Below are 26,404 nucleotides of genomic sequence, written 5' to 3' on the forward strand. Positions count from 1 at the left end.
CCCCAGAGCTGAAGGCACTGTTGTGTGCAGACCTACAGCAGCACAAGCCTCACAGTCAATCCATATTTTATGCCTGGGTTAAATCCCAAATGTCTTTTTATCTGAGAACTCTGACATTGAGGCGTGCCGAAAATTCTCCTATAGTCCACATGATCAAAACAGGCTTGTAGTGTAGATTCTGGGTGTTCAGACCAGATTCGAACTTCCCTCTGATTGACCAACTCTCGTGTTAATCTTTGCCGGTATAGGCAGAGAGTCGTTAAACGGAGCTGGTGATCTGATTTGCCAAAGGTGGTCGGAGCAGGGGCTTACAGGCTTCTGGGAAGGTGGTGTTGTAACAGTGATCGAACACACTCCCACCTCTCGTGTTGCATGTGATGTGTTGATCCAATTTGGTGAGAACTTTAAGGTTATAGCCTTGATGTATTCCAAATGTGGACAGCAGAGGCCGGCAGCCTATGGTGTGTACACCAGGAGTTGTTAATCATAACACACAGCTCTTCCCCGTGTCCCTTCTCACAGAATAGTTGCCTATTATGATATTCCCTGCATAGGGAGAGCCAAACTGATTTTATGAGTGCACTTTATATTTTGGGTAAAGAACACATCCTTTGGGATTCATGGGTGTGGTATTGTCATCATATCACAATATACCGATGAAATATGTCTCCTGTTAGGCTACATCACCACCATACCTGGATATGTTCTTAGATTGGTGTGGGATATCAACCCCAAATGGACTCTTACGGTTGCATTTGGTTCCATGTACACTAACAGTTGCAGACCTGTAAGGGTCCATTTGGAAGCTGCTCAAGGAACCCAACGGGTCCCTGCACCCCACTTTGAGAACCACTGGATTAGATCACTGTCCAGGTCACACCAGGTGAATGCACTGTCTAGTGGTTCACAATATGGGGTCCGGAGACCCTTAAGGGTCCTTAGTGAGGGTATAGGGGGTCCCCAAATGATTCATAGTTAATCCTCACTTTATGCATATACAAGTTATCCGAGTTTCACTGTTATATACAGTAGGCTACATTAGACAGTAAAGGAATGTTGGCTCAAATAACCATGCAGCGTGATGTCTAACAATAAAACATTTCTTAAATTGGAGACCTATGAATACAAATCTTATCGAAATGGAGGTCCGTAGCCAAATGCAAGTCAAATTGGAAGTCTTTGAAATGTAAAAGACAATGAAAGGAATAGTGAGTGTTTTACTGTAGACAGAGTATAGTGAACGGAGCTGACCACAGAAGTGGTGCTGAAATCAGATCGCATACAATTGCCGCAACATGATGGCAAGCCCGATCAAAACTAACCGTCAATGGAAATCACATGCTCATGGGCCTTCTTTATAAGACCGTCCTGGCTTGTGTAGAATTTATAACTTATTGATGTAAAATAATTATGAAATTGACTGACGTATCCTCAGCGATGCAAAAGCACGGCTACTGCATCGTCATGTTGTGAACTACAGATCACATTTGATGTGACAGTATGAGAAATCAATCTATCCTATATACGTTATTCCTTATGCCATGTCTTGGGGAAGAAAAACTAAACAAAAACATAAGCTAAAATACCCCCAAACTCCGGAACCAAATCCAGCCATGAATGAAGTCAGGACGGCAGACAGAATAAACATGCAGGGTTCTTTCTTACACATAAGCGTGGTAGATGAACGCCCATCCCCGCGGTCTCTCCAGCGCATTGTAGAGGAAATTCTGTAGTTTGCGATAACTGGCGTTTGTCTTGGTCGGTCTCCGCCTCCCGGCTCTGGTCCTGAGGATGCTGCCCCTCTGCCTGGGGCTGTCTTCCGAACCGGCGGCGATCAGCAGCGTCCCGTCCTTGCTCAATTCGGGGGCCGCAGGGTCCAAACCCAAACCGACGAACCCGACTTTGTGCTTCTTCTCATCGGCTTGAGTTGGGTAAACCCCGCCGTTGAGAGGTTTCTGCACCATTCTAAAGGATTCGGGTCCACCCTGCCGGGGAGCTGATCCTGTCCTGGCCGCGAGGATGCATCACCGGTATAAAGCTATAGCTATGGGTGCGTGTGTGTCTGTGGTTTGTGAGCACGTGCGTGCGCGCGCGTGCGGGTGAATGCAGTCGGAACCGGTCCCTTTCGAGAACCGACTGCAAGATCCAAGCTGGGAAAACTGCAATGTAGAAGCTTTAGCCAGGGAGGGTGCCAGTGAAAATCTGATAGTGTTCATTTTACTCTGGGAGTGTACAAATAATGCAAACAAACATTATAGAGTTAAATTAACACTATAGGGATTTTAATGGCTGGGATGATCAGTTCAATTTAAACAAAGGGGTCTGCACTCACTTCATGCAAATGACTTGCTGGATTGTTCAGTGATATTGATAGCCTGCAGATTAGGTCAATATAGGGGACCGTCATTGAGGCAAATCTAATCCGTCTTGCTTTCAAACGTCAGTCCCTATAAACTGCCAGGATATACTCTCCACCTGGCTGAGAGAATACAAATGGTCAGTTGAGTACATTTATTCATTTGCAACTCAAAGTGCATGGTTGGTTTAATTTGTAGGCTGCAGCATACGCACTATAGTTGGGTCGTTTACGGCAGTTCCGTGACCGCGTAGAGCAAATAAGGTCTCAATGGATTTGTCATCTATAGGAGAGTTAATTATTAAACAAATTGAACCCCCATGTAGGCTAAATCGCAAAAATGCGGGGGAAATTTATGAAAGCCCCAAATCCATATGGCCACCATCAAAAACCCGTTAAGGCAAAATTACCTAAAATTCATTCTGCTTTCAGTAGCATGCATGCGACATGTCAAACTATAGGGTTTTCATGATTCTGAATCCATTCCAAATTTTGCACAAAAAACACTCATAGCCACTTTCCCTTAATGTAGGTCTACTCAAATGTGCCGGCTATGGCTGTTGTGCAAAACTATGAATTTTAGGTATAATTTTGCCTTATTGTGCCTTAGGTTTTTGGTGGAGGCCATATGGATTTGGGGCTCTCATTAACTTTCCCTGCATTTTTGCGATTTACATGGGGGCTCAATTTGTTTAATAACCCTAGATCCATTGAGAAACGGACCTTTGCACTCAGTGGTCACGAAACTGCCATAAAACGACCCAACTGGGGATACATACATTTTGGCCGATATCGAGATCCGATATAATTAATTGCTGTTATGGCCGATAACCGATGTCGATATGATCTCATTTTGTATAAAAGAATAATTTTGTCCATTCTGAAAAATACATGTAACAGGGTGTCTGCATGCACTGCAAGCTTAGGCAAGTCAGATTTAACTTTAATACCATATAATATTGTGAGCTTGTAGATCTGTTCAAGCTGTTACTTTGGGCTTGTTTATCTGTAAAGACAAACCGATTAATCGGAACGATTAATTAATCGGTCTGATTGATTAATCGAACCGATGCCGATTAATCTAAAAACAACTAGAATCGGCCGATACTGATGTGTTTGCCGATTAATCTCCCATCACTAATACAGTTTACACATTCAGTTAAATCAACACTGAGAATTTTACTGCAAAAGGAAGGCTGGCATTTTCTGATGCATGTGACATGTTCATACAATATTCATCTGCCTCCCTCTCTTCAGTCAGGATAATGGATGTTCTTATGTTGAAGCAGCAGCATAGCCATGTCTTTACCACAGCCTCTCTCTGAATGTTGTTCAGCATGTAAGGAAGACTGAAATGGAAGAGCTAAAATGTTTGCTCAGTGGTTCAACTGAAGATCAATTGCATCCTAATTGCAAAATAGTAACCTAATACTGTGTGTGTGTGCGCACGCACGCGCATATTGAAGCTTAAGGCCTAGGCAACACAACAATCATTATCAGTGGTATAGTTAGTAATTCTAAACTTGTACATAAAAAGTCACTGAGGAATGATGAATATGGATCTCATCTCATACAATCAACCAAAGCTAGTACAGTCAAGAAAACATGCACACTATGAAATCCTGAGTGTATACAAATCAGTGGTGTAAAGCAACTAATTACATTTACTCAAGTAATGTACTTAAAGGACCACTTCACCACTTTTCAACATCTCTTCATATAATTGGTCCTCACTAATGTTCATGATAAAACACCACCATTTTTCTGTGTCTGTGTCTCATATAGGAGGGCTGTGGGCAGTTCAGGCATCCGTCCACCATGCAGTGACATAGTTAGGCAGATTTTTTTTAAACAATATTTGTTTGAAATATATTTAGATTTGTATTATCGTGAGAACGATGGTTTCCATTTTTGCATTGCAACTTTTCAGGAAAAGAAAGCCTGTAGTTTCTATTGGCTTGGAATCCCCATCGATGATGTCACTGACGGGTTTCTGAACTGCCCACAGCCCTCCTATGAGACACAGATCGAGTAGAAAATAATTGCGGTATTTTATCATGATCATTAGTGAGGACCAATTATAGGAAGAAGTTGAAAAGTGGTTCTTTAAGTACAATTTTGTTCACAGGTATTTTTACTTGCAGTATTTCCAATTTTCAATACTTTTACTTTATAGTCCACTACATCTCAGAGACAAATATTGTACTTTTACTCCACTACAAATTTGAAAACTTTAGTTAGTTGCTTTCTAGATTTTAATTATCCATCTATAAATGCACCACGTCTCTCTCGGTACGTGTGTATGTACATAATCCATGCACGTAACTCGAGAACTGTTCGCCCCACCAACTTCACAGGGAATGCAGTGCCCGGACTTGAGTCGGTGAGATACACCGTTGTCCAGAACCAGCACAAAAGCCTCTGCCCGGGCTCTGGACAGGGCCCAAGTTAGCCAATAATATTCACCTTTAGCAAAGCCCCACTCTCTCCCACTTAAGACATTCCCACAATTGGACACTTTCCAGCCAGGCTCATTCATTCCAACGTAAATATCATGGATTTTACACATATAATACTGGTTAATTTTTGGGAACAGACCTTCAAAATCTCTTCCAAATCCGTCAACAAGGCCTGCCATATGCACTGGAAAAATATGTGTGAGACATTTTTTAAAACAATGTTTTATCATATAGGGAAACTATTGGTGGAGAGGTTTCTCTAACCCATGTTATGCTTAGCTGTGATTGGACCATAGCAGTTTGGGGATGGAGTTGGTTTGTTCTGACATCACAATTATGTTCTGTCTCTGACATCTGCATGCTCCATATTTAGGAATGCCTGACAAATAACTCCATATATGGATATAGAAGGGACATCATTCCAAGTAGGCCAGTGCCTAATGGGCACCACTTTAGTTATTACAAAACACTAACCACTTCAGCAAAATATATATAATATATATGGCCAATATGCTGTGTACAACAGGGTCTGGTGTGTGGAGTAGGCTTGGCCTGTGTACTGTAGGTCATGTTACAGCACTTAATGTCAGACAAAAATCCTTACTTACTGTTACTGTGAATATTTTATTTACTACCTGTTAAGGTTCAATTTAAAAGCATGATTTTAGAAAGATATTTAAAAAAAGAAAATTCTTTGTACAGTTATTTTCACGCAACATAAAATTACAACTAAAGTATATACAACAACGAGACAATACAATAATGCAAATAAACGAATAATCAGTCACATACAGTATTTGCTTTCCAGGTACACATTCTGAAACAAGGACTTGACTTAAAACATAAAATTGTAAGAATCAATTAAGACCAAGTTAAGCATAATAATGCATTCTGGTTTGAGGGACATGGCTAATATTAAGACCCTTTTCTATTCATATAAAAGTGCACAAGCTAATTTGCTGATTTATAAGATGTCAATGTGAAAATAATAGTTATATTCACCAGTGTACAGTGTAGCAGCCGTGGTCAGAGCGCTATAGTGAATTTGTTTATCTGGGACCTGTCAAAATATTTTAAATAAATAAAAAAGGGCTGAATGACCTGTTTAGAGAAAGCAATATTTCAGCACAGATTCAATCTATATGCAAAGGCATTTTAACAGGCAAAAAACATAAAACAATATCGTCAGTGAGGTTAGGCTTGTCCAAGAGAAACAGCTTCTCTTTGAATGTACAATCATCAATGCAAAACAACTTGAAATGTTTTACTATATTATGTCCAAAAAAATAAACCAATTTGACAGCATTGCTCTGTTCCAACAAGGCATACACCATATCCTATTTTTCCCTAGTAACATAAGTTACTGTTCTGTATATACGAGAAAATAAACACGTCAGTCAAAATAATAATCTTCAAATGATCCCTTTCTTTATAATCATCCAGTCCTTTTCGCTTAGGCATATAGTCCTTTTGCTAACCCCGACGCTTGATTGGATGAGTCATTGTGCTTATTTTGCCTAAAATACTACCATGCCAGGACAGCTCAAGATTTTAAATCAACTGTGAGCACAGCAAAGCGTCAAGTCATCACCACGTCTGAGTCACCATAAGGCATTCCTTCAACTAGCACAATTAACAAATATATTAATAATTTAACAATGATTCATGACTTGCATATTAACAAACAAACACTCTATAGTTAGCTATAGCTTGATTTCCCCTGATTATGATATGCTAGCTTCCTCGTCTCTCCCTAGCACTCCCTGATGCTTATCACTTAAGGGTGATTCATGCCTAGTTGTGCGCCGGCGTCATGCACCGAAAATAGCCAATCTACAAGACTACGACGCGTCACAGTGCGGCGCATTGTGAGCTTGTAGATGTGGTATTTCCGGCGCGGTCGGCAACACGGCGTGCAACCAAGTATAAATCAGTCATTACTGATAGAATGAATCTTCATAGACATAAATAAAACAAACACGTAAGCAGGTAAGTCTTAAACATGGCATACATTGGCCCATTAAATACTGTTCTGTACGTAAGCTGGAATGGTTTTTTAAATTCTTTAATACTTGATAGAAGTGAGGAATAAAAATGCTCCTGCATAAATAACTATCCTTCTTATAGTGCAGCAATACAGTACTCAAACTAAACCTACAGTAATTGCACATTTACCGCATGCAATGGGCCGCCTGTGAGCGCCCATACCATCAATCTGTTCCATCCATCCCTGAATCCCCTACTTGCATTTACCTTCCTGCTATTGATATGATTCAATCAACATTTTTCTTCTACCTTGGTTAACCTGGCATTCAATCCTGGTCTCCTGGACCACCCATTTGAAGCCTCAGTTCTCTGGACTTGCAGTTCGAGGCATAAATGCATATTTGCTTTTAGAACAAGTAGTCAGCTACAGGTAGTTAAGTTAATCTAGTTAATAAAAGCTTCTTGGCCCAGGCCGTAGCGTAACGGTCTGGGCACCGGACTGGTGATCCAGTCGCGGTGTGCCGCGGGTTCGACTCCCGGACCCGACACGGCCTTTACCGCATGTCATCCCCCCATCTCTCTCCCGTTTCCTGTCAGCCTACTATCTGTCCCTTAAAAAATCAATAAAGGCGTAAGCCGCAAAAAAAAAAAAAAAAAAAAAAAAAAAAAAAAGCTTCTTTATTAAGCCCTGTCCTCAAAACTGGCACCTACTTTCCACATACGTTATCAAGATGTGGATGTTTAATGGATGTCCTCGATAAGTGACCCGTCATTGATTGGTTATCGAGTCATAAATATCAGTTTTAGTTTGTCCAGACACATTTTCTTATCGGACATCGGTTGGTTGGTTTTATAGTCATGCTGATATAGTGGCATCATAGCTATTCGATGCATAGAAAACTCTGGTGCTGCCATGTTGAAATGTGTGTGTGTGTGTGTGTGTGTGTGTGTTTGGGAGGGGGGGGGGGGCTTTGCCAATGTGAACCTTGCCACTGTCGTCTCTTTGAGGGTGCACGGCGAGTCTTCCTCCCCTCATGCCATCTTCCTCTCGACCGTCACCCGTGACATTCAAGTAAATGAGGCGTGTGTTGATCAATGCTTTAAAAATGCACCGTTGAGTAAGACTGGAGCGACCCCTCCTTTAGAGATCTCCATCAGAAGGTGGTAGGCAAAGCTTGAACAGCCTGCAGGACGAGAAAATGCAATGTGAGATGGTACAAGTACTACTTAGCTACTCATTATTTAGTACCAGAAGGTGGTTGTGTATGCTACCTTGGGGCTGAGGCAGGCATCTGTTCCATCACCTTGAGATTTTTTGCAGAGAGCTCCACTCTTGTCCCCTAGGAGATAATTTGTTACAATTACCAATTTAAAATCTCCAAATTAAGTGTATTATTATTATTATTATTAAGTACACAGGTGTAACCTGTTTGCGCATGATATCCATGGTCTGCATGATGCATCGGGGTATTAGGCCATGGTTCCTGGCCAGAATCATAGCCTGTTCCAGTGTTACACTTAAGGTACATCTGTAAAAGAACAAAGGGCAAAAGTACAGTGTGTCAAGAGATAATCTATTAGGATGCTAAATAGCTCAGTGTCATATGAACATGATGAAATAGAAGGCTAATTAAACACAGATGTTACCAATTATAATACGGGAATATAATGCTACCTTAAATAATATCATTGGGAATACCTGCGTTGAGCCTACAAATGTCACGTCAAAATGGCTATTGTGGAAAAAGGTCAATATGTAAGCCTTTATTTGAGCACATGGTCCAGGAGTTACAATACACCAGAAGGCTGACCTGTGCATGCCGGTGCCACACATGGTGATGTGGCAGGCTCCCAGGCGGTTGCACAGCTCCGAGGACACACACAGCACGCTGACCCCCGACGGGTGGCCTTGGGCGCTGGGACGCACGTTCACGTATGACTGCATCAGTCGACACAGGTCGTCCAGGGTGTTGAGGGGACGCAGTAGCTACGAGGCAGACAACGGGGTGGAAGGTCTGAGTACTGTAGTCGTACAGTATAGGCTTTGTTCAGGCTGCAGGCAAATCCCATTTGTTCCTCAAAAGCAAGTCGTATGACAGTGTCGCTCACCAGAAATGGCTGATCTACGAGTTCATAATGAGTTTCGTTGTAACATGTGAGCTCATAGATCAGCGAGCGGCCTCTCTGCGCCGTGGTAGATGAATTATAAATTACAAATTACAAATATCACTTGCAAAAATCTGTCTTGATGTGTCTTTCTTGCTTTTCAGACTTGATAAATCCAATATGGATCCGGATTTGGGCTGCCAGTCTGACCATAGCCATAGGGCGGTAGCAAAAGAACATGGCCAAGAATAACTCAAGGGGGATTAAGTTTAAATTCTGTGACTAGATTAGATGTCTTCATTATCCACATGGGAAATTTGTTTTGCTCAGGTCAATGTGATCTATGATTCTTCAGTGGAAGTTGATGTAAACTTGATATTAAGGCTCTAATCTCAAGGCTAACTGTTATTTTTCTAGTTCTATTCTATTTATACTACAGTTGTTCAATCAATTTCCAATAGTCAGTTTGAGGCACTCAAATTAATTCTACATTTGTAAAGTTTAGATCCATTAGAATCCATTAGTTTCATGTTTCATTAAATTATTATGGAATTGTCAGGGTTAGTTGTGGTTAATGAGGGAATGTGGATGAGCTACAGTAGCAGGGCTATTCCAGTGGAATACCAAGATAGCAGTTCATCTTACTTTGGCAATGCTTGGGTGGAGGTCTCTAACTTCAAGGCCCAGTATCTGCGCTTGCATTAATATTCAGTCAAACAATCATGCATTATGTGGGCTTCCATTACATTATGTACAGTAAAATGTCACATTACACACACATATCGAAACCTTGTACTGCATCTTCATATTTCTACTATTTATGTTCTTTTATTGTCAATTAATACTACTACTACTACGATTAATGTAGAATCGCTATTTTCATTATTTTAGGAACAAATCCAGTAATGTAAAGTGATAGTGGCAGAATCCATTATAAACCATTTGTAATAATGAGGAAAAAATAAAACTATTTAAATTATTTATTACAAAACAGAATATTACATATTGTGTATGTGTATTTACCTGGTCAATCTTCATGGCTGTTGTGTTGGAATCTGTGGGGAGGTTGGACTTCTCCAAGTAGAAAGCCCTTTAGGGCAGAAAAGGCAGTTGTATTTACAGTCTTTTTACAACTCTGTGGCTTGGCTGAGAGAATCTGTCTCCTCTGAGTCACTGTGCGTGAGAGCTGAGTCATGTAGTGTGTATTGGAGAGTACACAGCAAATTTCTGCTACACCACGGCCCTTTTAGCTAATTAACTCGCTAATCCATCATTAGCATAAGAGCTGACTGTGACTTTCTCCTAGCTTCAAGTATTGCTTTTTAAGGTTTTTCAATGCGCGAGCCACTTATCACCTAATTAAAAGCGGTTGCTTGAAACAACAACAAAACTTGAATCATTGTTGTCTACTAGTATTTTGACAGGGCCCAATAACACGGCGGCTTCCATCTGGATCTCGGCAATTGCATTAGTCATCTATGATGTCAGTACTATGATATCAATCATCCATGATGTCATTCACCCTCCCACTCAGCTATGAGGTGGACGCAGTTGAGTGTGTAGAGGTCTAGGGGTTCACCTCTGAGCCCACCCAGTTGAGTGTGTAGAGGTCTAGGGGTTCACCTCTGAGCCCACCCAGTTGAGTGTGTAGAGGTCTAGGGGTTCACCTCTGAGCCCACCCAGTTGAGTGTGTAGAGGTCTAGGGGTTCACCTCCGAGCCCACCCAGTTGAGTGTGTAGAGGTCTAGGGGTTCACCTCTGAGCCCACCCAGTTGAGTGTGTAGAGGTCTAGGGGTTCACCTCCGAGCCCACCCAGTTGAGTGTGTAGAGGTCTAGGGGTTCACCTCCGAGCCCACCCAGTTGAGTGTGTAGAGGTCTAGGGGTTCACCTCCGAGCCCACCCAGTTGAGTGTGTAGAGGTCTAGGGGTTCACCTCTGAGCCCACCCAGTTGAGTGTGTAGAGGTCTAGGGGTTCACCTCTGAGCCCACCCAGTTGAGTGTGTAGAGGTCTAGGGGTTCACCTCCGAGCCCACCCAGTTGAGTGTGTAGAGGTCTAGGGGTTCACCTCCGAGCCCACCCAGTTGAGTGTGTAGAGGTCTAGGGGTTCACCTCCGAGCCCACCCAGTTGAGTGTGTAGAGGTCTAGGGGTTCACCTCCGAGCCCACCCAGTTGAGTGTGTAGAGGTCTAGGGGTTCACCTCCGAGCCCACCCAGTTGAGTGTGTAGAGGTCTAGGGGTTCACCTCCGAGCCCACCCAGTTGAGTGTGTAGAGGTCTAGGGGTTCACCTCCGAGCCCACCCAGTTGAGTGTGTAGAGGTCTAGGGGTTCACCTCCGAGCCCACCCAGTTGAGTGTGTAGAGGTCTAGGGGTTCACCTCCGAGCCCACCCAGTTGAGTGTATAGAGGTTTAGGGGTTCACCTCCGAGCCCACCCATGTCTATGTGTCCCTGAGCAAGACAGTAGACCCCTAAACTAAAAGTGTCACCATGGCCATCTGAGCATCCATCAGTTGGGTGAAGCTAATGAACACATCTATGAGTTCAGTATTATGCTCATAAGATAAATTATAAAAATATACATATATATATACAACATCTGTAATCGATGGTCTAGGACTCTCCAAAATACAATTCTGGCATGTGTCAGGCTGTAGTCTATAGGCTACAGTACATGATACAGTGCAGTGATGTGTAGTTTACCTGAGTCTACGGTAATAGGCTTTGACTCTCTCTAGTGACACAGCATTGGTACGCTGCTGGAACTCCTCCATGTCAATGTAGTTCTGCTGGGACACGCCTTCCGCACGCTCCAGACCTGAGAGACATTTATGTACATGTTTAGTTTAAGAGAGTCTGGCACATGCTAATGCCTCACTTAAAGCCGTAACGCTGTCGCTAACAACACAACAAGGGGCGGCAGTGGCTCAGGAGCAGCCGCTTGGAAACCGGAAGGTTCCCAGTTCGATCGTGGGCTCCCCCAGAGTTACTGTCGAACAGTGTCGAAGTGTCCTTGAGCAAGCCACTGAACCCCTAATTGCTCCCGAGTCCCGATGAGCATTTTGGTGCCTTGCATGGTTTCCTCTGCCATTGTTATGTGAGTGAATGTAATGTACAATCATTGTCTACAATGCATTCTTAGTTCTAATATCAGTGCTTTTCAGCAAGCAGCACCGTTGCACAACGGTTTATAAATTAAGCTTGAGGGTTCATTTATACTTTATCAGATAACAAAATCAAACGATTTTCAACTGGAAACCATTAGTAAGTTATAGTAACACAAACCACAAATGCACACTCTTCAACATACGCTCCATACTGCTCCCAAACTGCAGTCCATGGAAAGTGCCAGTAGGTGGCACTACATATCTATTTATCCTATTTTCTAGAAGTCCTTATAGTCATTTTTGTTGCACCAACACTCACTGAAGCACCTACAGTACAGTGTCTGTCTGTATGGACAAAACTAGTGTTCCCATAGCAGCTGGTCCAATATCAAAGATGAATGTTTGCCATCAGTTAGGAATGATGCATGTAATGATCCAGTCATACAGGCTGAACACGGGTCAAAGGAAAACAACCAGGAGATGTAGGTCAAAGATCACTTTAGGCCTGACATCGAAATAAAAACAAAGTCTTCTGAAAGAATATATATTCAAAGATGTGTGCCGCATTTTCACAAAATTTCAAAAATAGCAGACCTACAAGCTCGTAGCGCGACACTCGGTGGCACGCTATGAGCTTGTAGATCTGCTATTTTCTAATAGCTAAAGTATAACATAATGCTTAGTTAAAACACCAAAAGGGGTTCCCACCCAGGATGGGTTAAGAGGCTTCAATAGAGCTCAATTAATCTATTTCAACCGGCTCATAGTGGCCTAATTAAGAATTAAGTTAGAAATGGTTATATCCCCGGAAAAAGATTCCAGTACACTGATGTAATTTTGGACAATAAAGGTCTCATCTGTCATCTCTTTTGTTCATACTATAGTGTTTGTTGATGACATGTATTATTGTGTTCATTTTGTATGCTATGTGATGAATTGAAAACATAGGACAACAATGGAAATGAGTCCCCGGGACTTTTTTGTGTCATCCTTTTAGTTTTTAAACTGTGCCACGTGCCGTTTACAGTCCTGACTGATGAAGTATTCAATCAATGAATCAATGAGCGAGGCTCACTCACCCCTGCTGAAGAGCACCGTATGCAGCTTGAGGCTGCCTCCGTTCTGCAGTCGACTGGGCAGCTCACTGAAGTGACAGCTGTCCATGTACATGGTGACCTGCAGCGCCTGTCTGCTGCCCTCCACCTGGTAGCACACTGGTGTGTCTGAGACACACACACACACACACACACACACACACACACACACACACACACACACACACACACACACACACACACACACACACACACACACACACACACACACACACACACACACACACACACACACACACACACACACACACACACACACACACACACACACACACACACACGACTTTGTTATCGAGTATGATTCAATAGGTCACAATTATAGGTTTTTACACTTCACTATATAAATATATGAAGAAACAATACAAATATATGAAGAAACAATACAACTAGTACTTCCCTAGACTCCTTCAAAACCGCTCTCAAAGAGCATTACGGGCAGCTGCAATTCGAAACTGGCACCTGTAAAAACGGTGTACGTTTTCCCTTTTTGATGATTTCTTTTTTTTTGCATAGAAGTGTATATTTGTATGTCTTTAAATGTTTTGATGAATTGAAAATGTAAACTTTTGTAAACAAGTTTAAGGCTTTTTCTGGTTTTATCCTCTTAGCAGATTTTGTATGGACCTATACTTTTCTTGAACTGTACCCATTCTGCAAACTGTTAATAAAACTTTTAATCAGTCAATCAATACCTTGACCTGCATTATAACTTTTTATTCCTTAACTTCAATTACCTACTATTATATTTTGTAGTATACAGTCTATGTTGGACATTACCGCGTGACACCAGTCGGGTGGAGTCTGGTGGCAGTTTAAAGGAAATTAAAGCCCCAGATTAATTTCCTTCCCGCCTGCCACTAGTTCAGAGATGAGTTGACAAAGGGACCGTCATCACCCAGATAACTGGCTAATGACATTGCCTCAGGCCTCATTCACACATACCAAACACCAATCAAGCAAACGTTTGGTTTTTTTTTTTTTTTTTTTGGGCCACCACAATGATTTTCCAATGGGAGTCACATAGTTTGATCAAACATTTGTGTTTGATTGCTGATTGCTGGTGGTGTTCTGCCCGTCCCTCCTCCTCAAACAAAAATGTTTAGTCAAATCATGTGACTCCAATTGTAAAAGCATTGTGGTGGCCCCAAAAAACAAAAAAAACGACCAAACATTTGCTTGATTGGTGTTTGATACATGTGAATGAGGCCTCAGACAAAAGTCAGAGGAAACAAAACAAAGAAAAGAAAGTCAGAGTAGAATGACACTGAAGATTTCTACCAGCAGGGGCACCACTGAGTCAGATCTAGAGTATGAAAGATCATTTGTTGCACACCATGACATAACTGGTAAAAAAAAAAAAGAAGTGAAAGTGAATGTGTGCATGTGAATTCAAGTGGTGGTGGATATTATTCTTGTTCTTGCCTGAGTGAGTGCACAGTATTGTATGTACAGTATGAGTATGTGTGTCTATAGTTGCCTGCTAGTGTTTATGTGACTACTGTACATGTGTGGTGTGTGCTCTGCTAGTGTCAATACCCACTTCTGTTGACTGACATTCACTAAGCTGGCAAAGAGAACAGGAAGTGCATCTTGTGCATTTGCTTTGAAGAACAATCAATGCTGCTGGCTATTTGGAAGTTGCTGAAAGAAATAATAAGGATTGAGGATTCCATGGTCCTTTATATCAGCTGGTTTGGCCCTGTTATAGCCAAGGTCAAAGACAGAAATAGCCAGGTGATGAGGCCCTAGTACCCTTTGTTATGTAAACTAGGTAGGAAGCCAAGGGCAATGAGTCGTATGAGATGATTTATGGAGCCTGTATAACGTCGCTTATTGTTTCCATTTGAAAACATGGAAAATCCAATTTATAAAATGACCGATTGAACTTTAACACCTACAGTAGCATGCGTCACATAATCGAATGGTTATTTAATGCCGCATTGCCAGCATTGGCTTACAGCACAGATTTTCAATGTGGTGGCTACAGACTGTAGTACTGTATATTATCAGTGTCGGGCAGAAACCTTGCATGTCAAATACCATTACATTCCAGGATATGATAGAAAAACAGAACATATGTTCAAATTTAGTTTCTCTTTTTGAATAGTTCTCATTGGTTAAATGTTTGTAAAACCCACAGACAGAGTTAACCACTCATTGTGAACTTGTAGTTCTGCTATTTTTGTTACTTCTTTGTGGAATTCTTGTATGACAAAGCAGGGCTTTTCGTTTACAAAAAAACTAAACAAGTTTGAATGGGACTCTAACAATGTTTTATATATATTATAGAGGGACAGACAGTAGGCTGACAGGAAATGGGGGAGAGAGATGGGCGAGTGACATGCAGTACAGTAAAGGCCGTCGGGATCGGTAGTCGAGCCCGCGGCACACTGCCAGACTCGGGCTGCCGGCCAAGGTGCCTGGACCGCTGAGCCACGACCCAGGTCTCTTACAATGTTAATGAGTTACTTTAGTCCCTTACTTGCGACTAGATATTCATTCACTAGTGGTCTGAAGAACACTGAGATTTTATCCAGATCCAACAGAGCTGCTTTAGTGTCCTCCAGCATGGTCCTTTCTTCCTTCTGCGAGAAGAGAAGAGAAGAGAAGAGAAGAGAAGAGAAGAGAAGAGGTTAATTTAACCCATTAAGACCTCCAAAAATGTCTTCTAAATCCAACAGTTGTCTGAAAAACATATACTAAACTGTCTTTGTCAGTGGTTCTCAAACCTTTCCATGTCAAGATGTCAAAATGATATGCATTTGGCCACCGACTTCCATCTCAACATATTTTGTTCCAGGGACCCCCAGAAGCAAACATTTGAGTTAAATGATCATTGACTGTAAGCGTATCTTCTTTTAACCATATGAACCATCCCTATTCTGGTCATGTTAACACAAGTGTTATAAGCAGGTTTCTTTATAATGCATTATGCTGCATTCACATGGGATCAGGCAAGAGGTAGGCGGCAAACCGGACTTCATTTTAGTAGACGGGAGCAGGACGGTAAACGGAACAGGACGGCACGGCAGCCAGAACCGGCGACGGTAACGGCAGACGGCATCAATGTTAAAATATTTAATCTTTTTACTGTTCCGTGCCGTTTGCCGTCTACCGCTTGCCTGATAGATTCCATGTGAATGCAGCACTATACAGACATGGGCTTCTTAGAGAGTGTCATGCCTAATTTATGCTCCATAAATCCGTCACAGACGGAAAATATTTTCGCTCTGCAACACCGTCGTGGGACGAATTATGAATCAGGCTGTTGTCCAGATGCGTGTCCCTCACCACGTGCAGTGACAACGTGGTCTGGAAGTGCAGCAGCACCCCGATGACGGAGATCTGCTCCAGCCACTTGCGGCTGGTCTCCTTGCCGTCCTCCTGGTACTCGCCGGCGTTGTTGAAGCGCCCACGCAGCGCCGTCAGCAGCTGCTCGGCCAGCGTGCACAGGGCGCCCGTCGCCGCCTGGCAGAAGATCACATCTCGCCGCAACTGGAGAGACGTGTCTGTGTGTGTGGGGGGGGGAGGGGGGGGGGGGGATGGGTGTGTGACATATGGAGAGAGAGATGGAGAGATGGACAGGGGATGATGGATGGAGGAGAAAACGGAAAGGAAGGAGGGTTTGAAAGAGGGATGGGGTGTGGCTCATGTACGGCTAAGCCTGCTACTATCAATTATTTTCTTAGAGATTATTACTTTTGGATTTTGGTGTGTTTTGTCTATCAATCTACTCTTCATCACCTGAGCGTAATCTCATGATATACCCTGTACATCTAACTCTAACTACCACCATATCGTCGCAGTCGGGTGGAAACTTTGCACAGTACTGCATTTTACTGTAGTTACTGTGCATAACTCATCGCAATGCATTGTGAGCTTGTAGATCTGCTATTTTTATTGATGAAGTAGGCCTTAGTAGGGCATTCATTTACGAAAACCCATAAAAGGTTGAAGTATGGAGATACAAGGTTATGCCCAATGGCAACGACATGCTCCTCTGCACATGTTGAAGTGTTTCCTGCACGGTTCCTTGTGTTGTATGCAGTAAAACCCTAAGTGGTGATTAACTCTGACAGAATAAAACCTGACCCGTAAGGGATTTTACTGTGTGCACGCACACTCAACCACACGAACACTGCAGTGTTAATCAACTAGTGTGCCTATTCTGGGGGCGAACCTTTGACGGAAATAGCTGATCAACAACCTCACAACAAGCTTGTGAGTTTGTAGATCAGCTCAAACAAAGTGGTGTAAAAACATCTGCCAGAGTGACACACAGACACACCACGCAAACAGAGAGACTGACATACAGACAGCATTCACACTGACGTACCTGTGCACTTGAGCAGAGCCAGCAGAAGTTGGTTCTTTCCATCTGAAGAGGTAGAAACAATGTGCTACTGGTGAACATTATACTGTCACTGTCGGGTGGGGAAATTGTATGGCAAAAACAGTAACTTTGATTATTTAGTCACAAGTCTGTAGTCCGTTTTAGGCATGTTATTATAGACAGAAATATGCAAGTATTCTGACCAACAGTGACGAGATATCACAATAGGTGTGTGCATATGCGTGACTGTGTGCGAGTCTATCTTTCTTTTCACTAACCGTCCACAAATCTCTGCAAGTTCTCCACCAGAGTCTTGATGGAACTGGGAAGGTTCCAAGGGTCCTCCTGGATGTTCTTGTGGATGATGGAGCGACAACCTGCTGTCCAATCCTCATTGTGCCGAAACTCTGTTCACACATATCCCAAACTGCTTTAGCATGTGTTTGTGTGTGCGTGAGTGTGTGCGTGCGTGCGTGTGTGTTCCCATACACCATTATGTACCCAAAGGTATAGTAGAATTTTAGAAACAGATATTGTACCATTTTCCTGGTACTCGCAGAGAAATGGTTGTTTTATGGGAAACCAGAGCCATAGAGTAAGACAAAGTTACGGCAAACTCCGTTCACTTCATGGGGCCAGTCCAATGAATGGCGGCTCTTCTACAGACTTCTATTGGCGAACAGGGACAATGGAAGTTTACGGAATGCATTGTCTATGGGCTCGCGCAAGTACATGAACCACGTGACCGGGCTGTTTTCTGCCCCCTCAATGTCACAACTCTGTACGGCCTGGGTAAAACATAGTGTTACGCTTACAATTAGGAAAAGATTAATAGTTGGGGTTAGGGTTGGGAATTTGGGATCAGACATTTAGATGTTAGGTTTAGCATATAGGGTTGGAGTTATGCCTGATATTTAGCCAGTGTTGTGAACTGAAAATAGCTGATCTACAAAAGATGGTGACATATGTGTGTGTGTGTGCGTGCGTGTGTGTGTCACTCCCATGCAAGTCTAATTCAGGCTTCAGGGATAGGGTTAAAAAGGGCACCGAAAGATAGGGTGAAAAATAAATTACATTTACAAAATTGCTGTCCTCTCAAGTATAGCCGTGCAAACATGCAAGTCTGTGGTGAGTGTGTGGGTGTGTGTGCTTGTGTGCACATGCATGCATCAGTGAGTGTCTGCATGCGTACCTGGCTGAGTGTGTTCAGGATCAAAGTGTTTGGTTTCCTCACAGGCCTTGGTCATGACAGGACCTTTGAGTAAACAGTTGATGGAATCCACCTGCGCGCACACACACACACACACACACACACACACACACACACACACACACACACACTTATACTGATCATACGCTGGTGCCACGTGGCGGAAATAGGCGATGTACAAGATCATAAAGCGTTGCATGCAACACTGTGCGAGCTTATAGGAACACCAGGTTGAACGTGGTTAACCACCCCACTCCGCGGTGGTTAAAACTACCGCGTTCCTTCGTTTCCTGTCAAACACACACAGACGTGGACCCGCATTCTGACTGCCTCACTACATCCCAAATGGCTTCCGGCTGCAGTCGGTCAGAACAAACAACATGTTGCAGAGGCAATTAGCACGCAGGGAAGCTACAGGAGTCTAACACAAAGGAAGTCTTTTGGGCCAAAGGGAATTGAATACTGGCTAGATAGGAGTCCTGAACTGAGAAAACTGACTGTATGTCAGTTATGCATACGTATGTCTGAAAGACAGAAAACCAGAGAGATGAACTGGTGATTTATGTACACTTGGCTGAGTGCCAGTGTCGTGCAGCGAACATAGCTGATCTACAAGCACACAACGCGTTGCAGCATAACGCACTGTGAGCTTGTAGTTCAGATTTTTCCGGTGCACCACACGGCTCACATCCAAGTATCAGGCCAGAGGAGTGATAGCCTTGAGCAGCCAGACAAGCAAGACATCCACGCCTACCAATATGTCTGGTGACTGGTGAGAATAGAGGAGTGACGTTGAGAGAGAGAACCAGGATGCTAATCAGAAGAGAGATGGCAGCACCAGATAACTATCACCATGGTAACTCTGTATCTGTGCCTTACAGTTTGGCAGTGGTGGAAAGTACATGCTCTCAAGTAGGCTACTGTACAATTTAGATATTTTTCACTTTACTTCTAAATTTCAATACTTTTACTCCACTATATCTACAAGGCAGAGTTGTAGATTTGGATTATTATTATTAGAAAACCCCTTCAGACCTACTTTGGAGATTTGAAAATAGCCGATCTACAAGGTCAGAGCTTGTAGATATATTCACAGGACCTATATTCATTTGAAAACGTTGGTACCTTCTGCAGAATGAGTACTTTAACTTTTGGTACTTTAAGTACATTTGGATTCAAAGTACTTTTACTCCAGTAAATTTTGAATACCGAACATTTACTTTCTACAATAGGGTATTGATTTTGATGTTTTTATTGACATTTGCATAAAGTAAAAAGATAAATGGGAGTACTTCTATCATCACTGCAGTTTGGGGGCCCAATTTAGCGTGCGACAACTCATCAATTGAGAGCATTAGTCCAAGGTACCAAAACCAAATAATTTTGTGTCCTCATATGTATATGAGGACACAGTATAATAATTTACAATTTACAATTTAGGCATTTAGCAGACGCTCTTAATCCAGAGCGACTTACATTTAAGCAAGAACAAAAGCATGGGAATACATCACATAAAAGCATTTATCATGAAACATGCGTAAGCTAAGAAAGTAACAGTGGAATATCTATATAATGAAACTATACATACACTATACATATAAACTATACATATTTACTACTATGCTATACATATGTACTATGGCGTGCTATGACTATATACAATACAATTATAGTGCTGTCTACATAACATGCTATAAGTCTGTGTCAAATGCTATCTAAGCCAACAGAAATGCTATCCAAGGGGTTAGGGTAAGTGCTATGGGCCATGATGGAGTCTGAAAAGGTGGGTTTTCAGGCTACGGCAGAAATAATAATAATAATAATAATAAAACATCTTGAATCTTGAACTAAACCAGGTTTGCTGGTGAGTTTTTACCTGATTGAAAAGGTGCTCCAGACATCCATGCAGTTTATCCTGTTTATCTGAGGAGATCCTCATGTCACAAGGTAACTCGTCCCCTAGGAGCCCAGTGGACAGAGTCAATGAATAAGTGACGAAACGTATGAATAATACAGAAGCACTAAACAACGAAGTAAAAATGAAAATAAATAAACATATATAACATTTCCATTTCTCATACAGGTACAAGTAATGAAATGTGAGATTTTGTTTGGATGGCATAGTTAACGGACTACCCACCATAAGTTCACATGACACTGAGATGACATAAATGATAAATCTGATTCTGTTTAGTACTGTATAGGATAAGAACAACTAATTCAAATATGACAATGAAAATGGACTAATACTGCATTGTGGTTGTATGCTTCTGCCAACCAGTTGCTGGTTGCATCCCTGTCTGTCCAGACAGAGAGTGAGAATATTTTTTTTAACTCATCTTTTCTGCATTATAGTTAAAAATCCATTTACAGCCCATTCATGGAGCCCGATCTCACCCAAACATGGTGAAATAGCACGGATTGGCAATTCCGTACATATAAGCCTAGAAACTCCGTACATATTACACTACTACCGTTTTTTTTTTTTTTTTTTTTTAAGATTTTTTTGCGGCTTACGCCTTTTATTGATTTTTGAAGGGACAGACAGTAGGCTGACAGGAAACGGGAGAGAGATGGGGGGATGACATGCAGTAGGCTAAAGGCCGTGTCGGGTCCGGGAGTCGAACCCGCGGCACACTGCGACTGGATTACCAGTCCGGTGCCCAGACCGTTACGCTACGGCCTGGGCCACTACTACTGTTTTGACCGCGACGGAGGCGTGGCTTTCACTAGTATTGTATGTACAGAAATTGCCAATCCGTGCTATTTCACCGTGTTTGGGTGAGACCGGGTTGATTCATGAAACAGAAAGTACTATGATGTCCTGATTGTATTAAACCATTAATTAAATTGATATTAAACCGTGTTTGGGTGGAATTGGGTTTGACAATATTTACGATTCTGTGCTATTGGGTTACAACTCAGATGGGGCTGAGTCTAACGAACTTCGCAACGTTCGACACGGCATCGGTGGTGTCTCTCGTAGCTCAAGTTCGATAGAGACGGCGCCCCTCCGTCATGGTCTAAGTCTATGGGGAGGATTTCAGTGTAATATGGGGATTTCTAGGCGTGTACGGTATGTACGGAATTGCCAATCTGTGCTATTTCACCGTGTTTGCGTGAGACCGGGTTGATTCATGAAACATAAAGTACTATGATGTCCTATCTGATTTCATTAAATCACGATAAATTCTCCACCATTGTCATGTTATGGACAACTTTCTGTCAATAAACTTCATGTAGCGTTAAGTTCGAATTGGGAAGAGCTCGTTCGGAAATCACTCAACGTCCTGTGTTCCACCTGTTTCAAACTTGCACATAATGCAGGAGCCAGCTGGTCCGTTATTGAAGACGAGTGCTTCCAAACTTTACCACATTAGTGTGAATGTATTGACAGAAAATTCCTGATAACATGAGAACGGTAGATTTTTATTAAAAGAAAAAAGACTTCATGAGGTATCACATTCATAAGGACCTAGAAACAAAACCCACCTAGAAAAAAATGTAATGCCTCTAGCATGGCTGTCCACCGACTGAGGCATAAAAAGTGCAAAATCGTAATGTTCAAAAACGAGGCATAACACTGCTTACGCATAATATATATTCCATTGACCGTGTCACTTGCCGAAAACAACCGATTTACAAGCTAGCAACACACTGTGAAAGTGACGCCGCCGCAGATCCCAGCATTAATGAGACTTCAAGGTGAGCAGACTCTATATCTAGATATATGTAGAATGATTCCTTACCTGAGCCCATCTCATCACTCCCAAGGTAAGAGCTGTTGCTTCGCACACTGGTGTAGGACAAGACTGAATCTCTGTTGCTGTTGCATTCACTGCAAGACAGACAGAAAGACACACAGCGAAGCCACGAAGGACCTTTATATTATACAAGCCACACTGGTGTGCCATGAGACAAGGCCAGGTGTTTCTTGGAATTTGGTGACAACGATGTTCAATGTTTACCAGTACATAGTTTGCACTCAATTCTCATTACAGAAGCAAATTATATACGGTAAAATTTGACACTTTTGACCTAGAGTCAAAAGTGTCCCTCAGGGCGTCTTACTGGTAGTACAAACTCACAAAGCGTTGCAATGTGACAAGATGTGACATTGTACATTGTTTGCTATGAATACAGGTGTGCCTTGAGATTTTGACTTGCCCACTGGTGTACTATACACAAAGATTTTGGAACACAAGCAAGGGACTGTTTCAATCTGCATGGCGATGCGTGTGCAGATCTAGCCTCACACTCAGCCTGAATTTCACTTAATTATTCAGACTTTCTGGGATCAGCGATTGATTCATACCAACCAATCAAAATAGTAGCAAAGTAGATGACGTCGTTGGGACGTTGTCAATGTGAAACCTGGTTTCTAAGCAAACACGGTATAAAATATGTTGGATGATGTTTCTAAAATCTATCGTTTCTGTAAAGAAACTATTTAACATAGGACGATTTAATAGCCAGATTGATACAGTCGCGATACAAGTTTGCTGCCCGAATAACGGCGCTGATGGCCAATCAGCTGCTGCGATCAGATTGGCACACAGATTGGAGACTAACACGCCCATAGACCAAGTCACCATACCAGAATTACCAAAACTTTTTTTTTTTTTTTTATGTGTGTGGCTAGCGATTCAGGGGCTGGAGCTATAGGCTAGTGCAGATCAGCAATTTTCTCTATTTTTGTGCGATACGGTCATTTGACAAATTATAAAATGACTGCCCTTCATTTGAAAAACAAACTAAAGGAAAAATAATATTTTTGTGGTATAATACCCATGATAGACTGTAGAGGTTTACATCCAGTTCTTTTAGATTCTTATTTGTTTTATTGCATAATATTTTCATTATATTGATTGTTTGATCTCGTCATTGCATTGTATATTATGTCCACACAGCAGAGGAGGCTCTAAGTACAGTACAAAGAATTTCACTGGCTCCAATGTTGCCACCGCTGGATTGTAAACTAGTGCATGTGCCAAAAAATAAATAAAATACAGAACCCACAAAGACACAAAAACCTTGAACCTTGATAAGGTTCAATAACAGGCCAAGAGTTCCCTTCCAACCACAGAGAGAATTTGGATCTTGTAATTAAGCAGTCAAATAACTCTTCTGACTTGTGATTTATGCGACACCAAAGTGAAGTAAAAGTCCCTCAGTGAAATATTGTTAACATGCAGCTGCGTCACATTCCAATAAACATAAACATACAGACATAATTTCCTAAAAATGTGTCTTAACCACATAAACCCTGTATAGTTAGTTGACCAGAGTCCCCCGGGCCCAATTCCATTCTCCGTCTACACTAGCTAATCACGTTGCAATACAGTGGGATCTTGTAAATCTGGTATTTTCACTGAATGTTTGCCCCCGGAATAGGGATGCTAGGGTGATGCGAGAAGGGTGTGGTTAAATAATAACAGTCATTTTAAAACCGTTGTACCTCATCTTGTCACACCTTGTGTGAAGATTTATGATTTATGTCTGAAAGACAAGCACGTCTTTGTGTTCCCAAGCGGTTATGACACTGGGCTGAGCCAGACAGACGGATTGATTGATTGATTTCTCCCATAAAGAGACAGACAAGGCAGGAGACTGAGGAGAGAGAGGGGCAATGACGTGCAGTACCTGTGCATTAGGTGTATCATAGTATATACACTGGTTGGTAAGAATTTAAATAGTTTAGACTTTTTTTTTTTCAATTCATTGTCAATGAATTGTTGAACTAATACACGGCAACACTCCTGTGCATGTCTAGAGTCAGATCCATTATGTAATCAGACAACACGTGACTGAACTCAAACACAAGCAACGCGTACTTCCACACACACACACACACACACACACACACACACACACACACACACACACACACACACACACACACACACACACACACACACACACACACACACACACACACACACACACACACACACACACACACACACACACTAAAGGAATATTTCACCCAGAAAATGACTTATTTTCAATCAATTACACACCGAATGAAGCCTTGAATTCATGGACTGTTTTGTTCTTGTCGCATTCCTGAGCCAATAATCAAAGCTCCGCAGCTGAATCTGTCGGCAACTACCGTATGAAAACAAAGCCTGAAGGAGAGTGAACGGGCCGACATCCAGGGATGTCGGGCGTTTCTACAGAGGGACACAGGCGTTCCCCCCCCCCCCCCCCTTTTTTTTGCTGATCGGTTCCCAGATTAATAAATGCCTAACCCTCACATATTTTACTAACAAAATCTAACAATCATGTTTAACCACAAAACAACCAAATCTATGGTGCACACATAATGTCTATTTCTCACATTCTACTTCTACGTAACAGTACAGTAAAGAACCTGGGGGTTATTATTGATTCTGAATTGAATTTTAATTCACACATTAATCATGTTACCAAGATTGCCTTTTTTCACCTTAGAAATATTGCACGAATCAGAGCCTATTTGTCCTTGGACGATGCAAAAACGCTAATCCACGCCTTTGTTTTTTCTCGGCTTGACTACTGCAATGCACTCTTTTCAGGACTGCCTAAGAAAACGACTGACAGATTACAACTTGTCCAAAATGCAGCAGCTAGAGTTTTAACTAGAACTAAGATGAGAGAACATATTACTCCAGTTTTGGCATCACTGCACTGGCTTCCGGTTGTTTTTAGGATTGATTTTAAAATTATTTTACTTGTCTATAAAGCTCTCAATGGTCTCGCACCTCCGTACCTCCGTGACTGCCTACCTAGATATGTCCCTAACCGCCCCCTCAGGTCCTCCAATGCTGGCCTACTTGAAGTGCCTAAAAGAATGTGCACAAAAACATATGGTGAGGCAGCTTTTTGCTTCTACGGCCCAACAGCCTGGAATAAACTTCCATTCGAGCTCAGACACGCACCCTCTGTAGACATTTTAAAATCTCAACTCAAGACTCACCTCTTCACCCTTGCTTTTAGTTGAGTTTCACTATGCACGTTCCTACCCTGCCCTGACTGATTTTCTGCATGTGGTGTTTTTATTTGTTTTTATTTATTTTATGTTCTTATATTAAATTTTGCTCTTTGCCATTGTTCTATCATTTTAACTACTTGTGTTTTATTGTATTATATTTTTGTGTCCTGCCCTGTGAAGCACTTTGAGCTGCATTTATGTATGAAAGGTGCTATACAAATAAAGTTTATTATTATTATTATTATTATTACGTATGGGGGGACGTTTGACCCTCACAAGTACAATAACACAAACACACACAACTCTGAGAAAACAGATTGATTTGATTTTAAACTTTCATTTGATCCTCTTCTCATAGACCTCCCTTAAGGACACAGCAGGAAATGTCAGAGCTTCTGAACGTTGGACCACACCTTTGCATTCCTCCGTAATGTCCTCAGTCTGACATTGTTATATCAGTGCAGGGAGTGCTTTCACGAGGGATAACGTGGCTGTTTGTGTGTGAGTGCATGCTGTGTGAGTGCATGTGTGTGTGAGTGCATGTGAGTGCATGCTGTGCCTGACAGCCTGTGGTGGAAAGTAACCAAATACATTACTGTACTTAGTATTTCCACTTTCAATACTTTATACTTCTACTCCACTGCATCTCAGAGGCAACAAAAAAAACCTCACTATAATTATTCGATTTTTGTAGATTCAGACATATTACAAAACATAATTAGCAAATTAATCCCAATTTATTATTTGTAAATAGCAGATCTACAAGC

At 42.0% G+C, this 26,404-nt stretch overlaps 2 protein-coding genes across 5 annotated transcripts in view; both read right to left on the bottom strand.

Moving 5' to 3' along the window:
- The window catches only part of LOC310861038 (potassium voltage-gated channel subfamily KQT member 2-like), a gene marked incomplete at its 5' end in the record, with an annotated part of 30,564 nt that extends 28,600 nt beyond the window's left edge, over positions 1-1,964 (bottom strand). For all 4 annotated transcript variants that reach the window (XM_083768305.1, XM_083768304.1, XM_083768303.1 and 1 more), the window contains one exon: positions 1,666-1,964. In XM_083768305.1, coding sequence (XP_083624431.1) covers positions 1,666-1,964 — 299 coding nt within the window. The remainder of the gene's footprint in view (positions 1-1,665) is intronic.
- Positions 1,965-7,751: 5,787 nt separating this feature from the next.
- prex1 (phosphatidylinositol-3,4,5-trisphosphate-dependent Rac exchange factor 1) overlaps positions 7,752-26,404 on the bottom strand; it is a 111,757-nt gene continuing 93,104 nt past the window's right edge. The window contains exons 27-40 of the mRNA XM_083770139.1: positions 22,414-22,502; positions 20,541-20,623; positions 18,647-18,737; positions 17,733-17,861; positions 17,458-17,499; positions 16,413-16,630; positions 15,604-15,706; positions 13,086-13,229; positions 11,603-11,717; positions 9,931-9,997; positions 8,613-8,788; positions 8,228-8,330; positions 8,074-8,141; positions 7,752-7,985 (exon numbers count right to left, since the gene is read on the bottom strand). Of these exons, the coding sequence (XP_083626265.1) occupies positions 7,943-7,985; positions 8,074-8,141; positions 8,228-8,330; positions 8,613-8,788; positions 9,931-9,997; positions 11,603-11,717; positions 13,086-13,229; positions 15,604-15,706; positions 16,413-16,630; positions 17,458-17,499; positions 17,733-17,861; positions 18,647-18,737; positions 20,541-20,623; positions 22,414-22,502 (1,471 nt within the window). The 3' untranslated portion in view covers positions 7,752-7,942. The remainder of the gene's footprint in view (positions 7,986-8,073; positions 8,142-8,227; positions 8,331-8,612; positions 8,789-9,930; positions 9,998-11,602; positions 11,718-13,085; positions 13,230-15,603; positions 15,707-16,412; positions 16,631-17,457; positions 17,500-17,732; positions 17,862-18,646; positions 18,738-20,540; positions 20,624-22,413; positions 22,503-26,404) is intronic.

Source organism: Protomyctophum parallelum (assembly GCF_964188405.1).
Source record: "Protomyctophum parallelum genome assembly, chromosome: 7".
Lineage (NCBI taxonomy): Eukaryota > Metazoa > Chordata > Actinopteri > Myctophiformes > Myctophidae > Protomyctophum > Protomyctophum parallelum.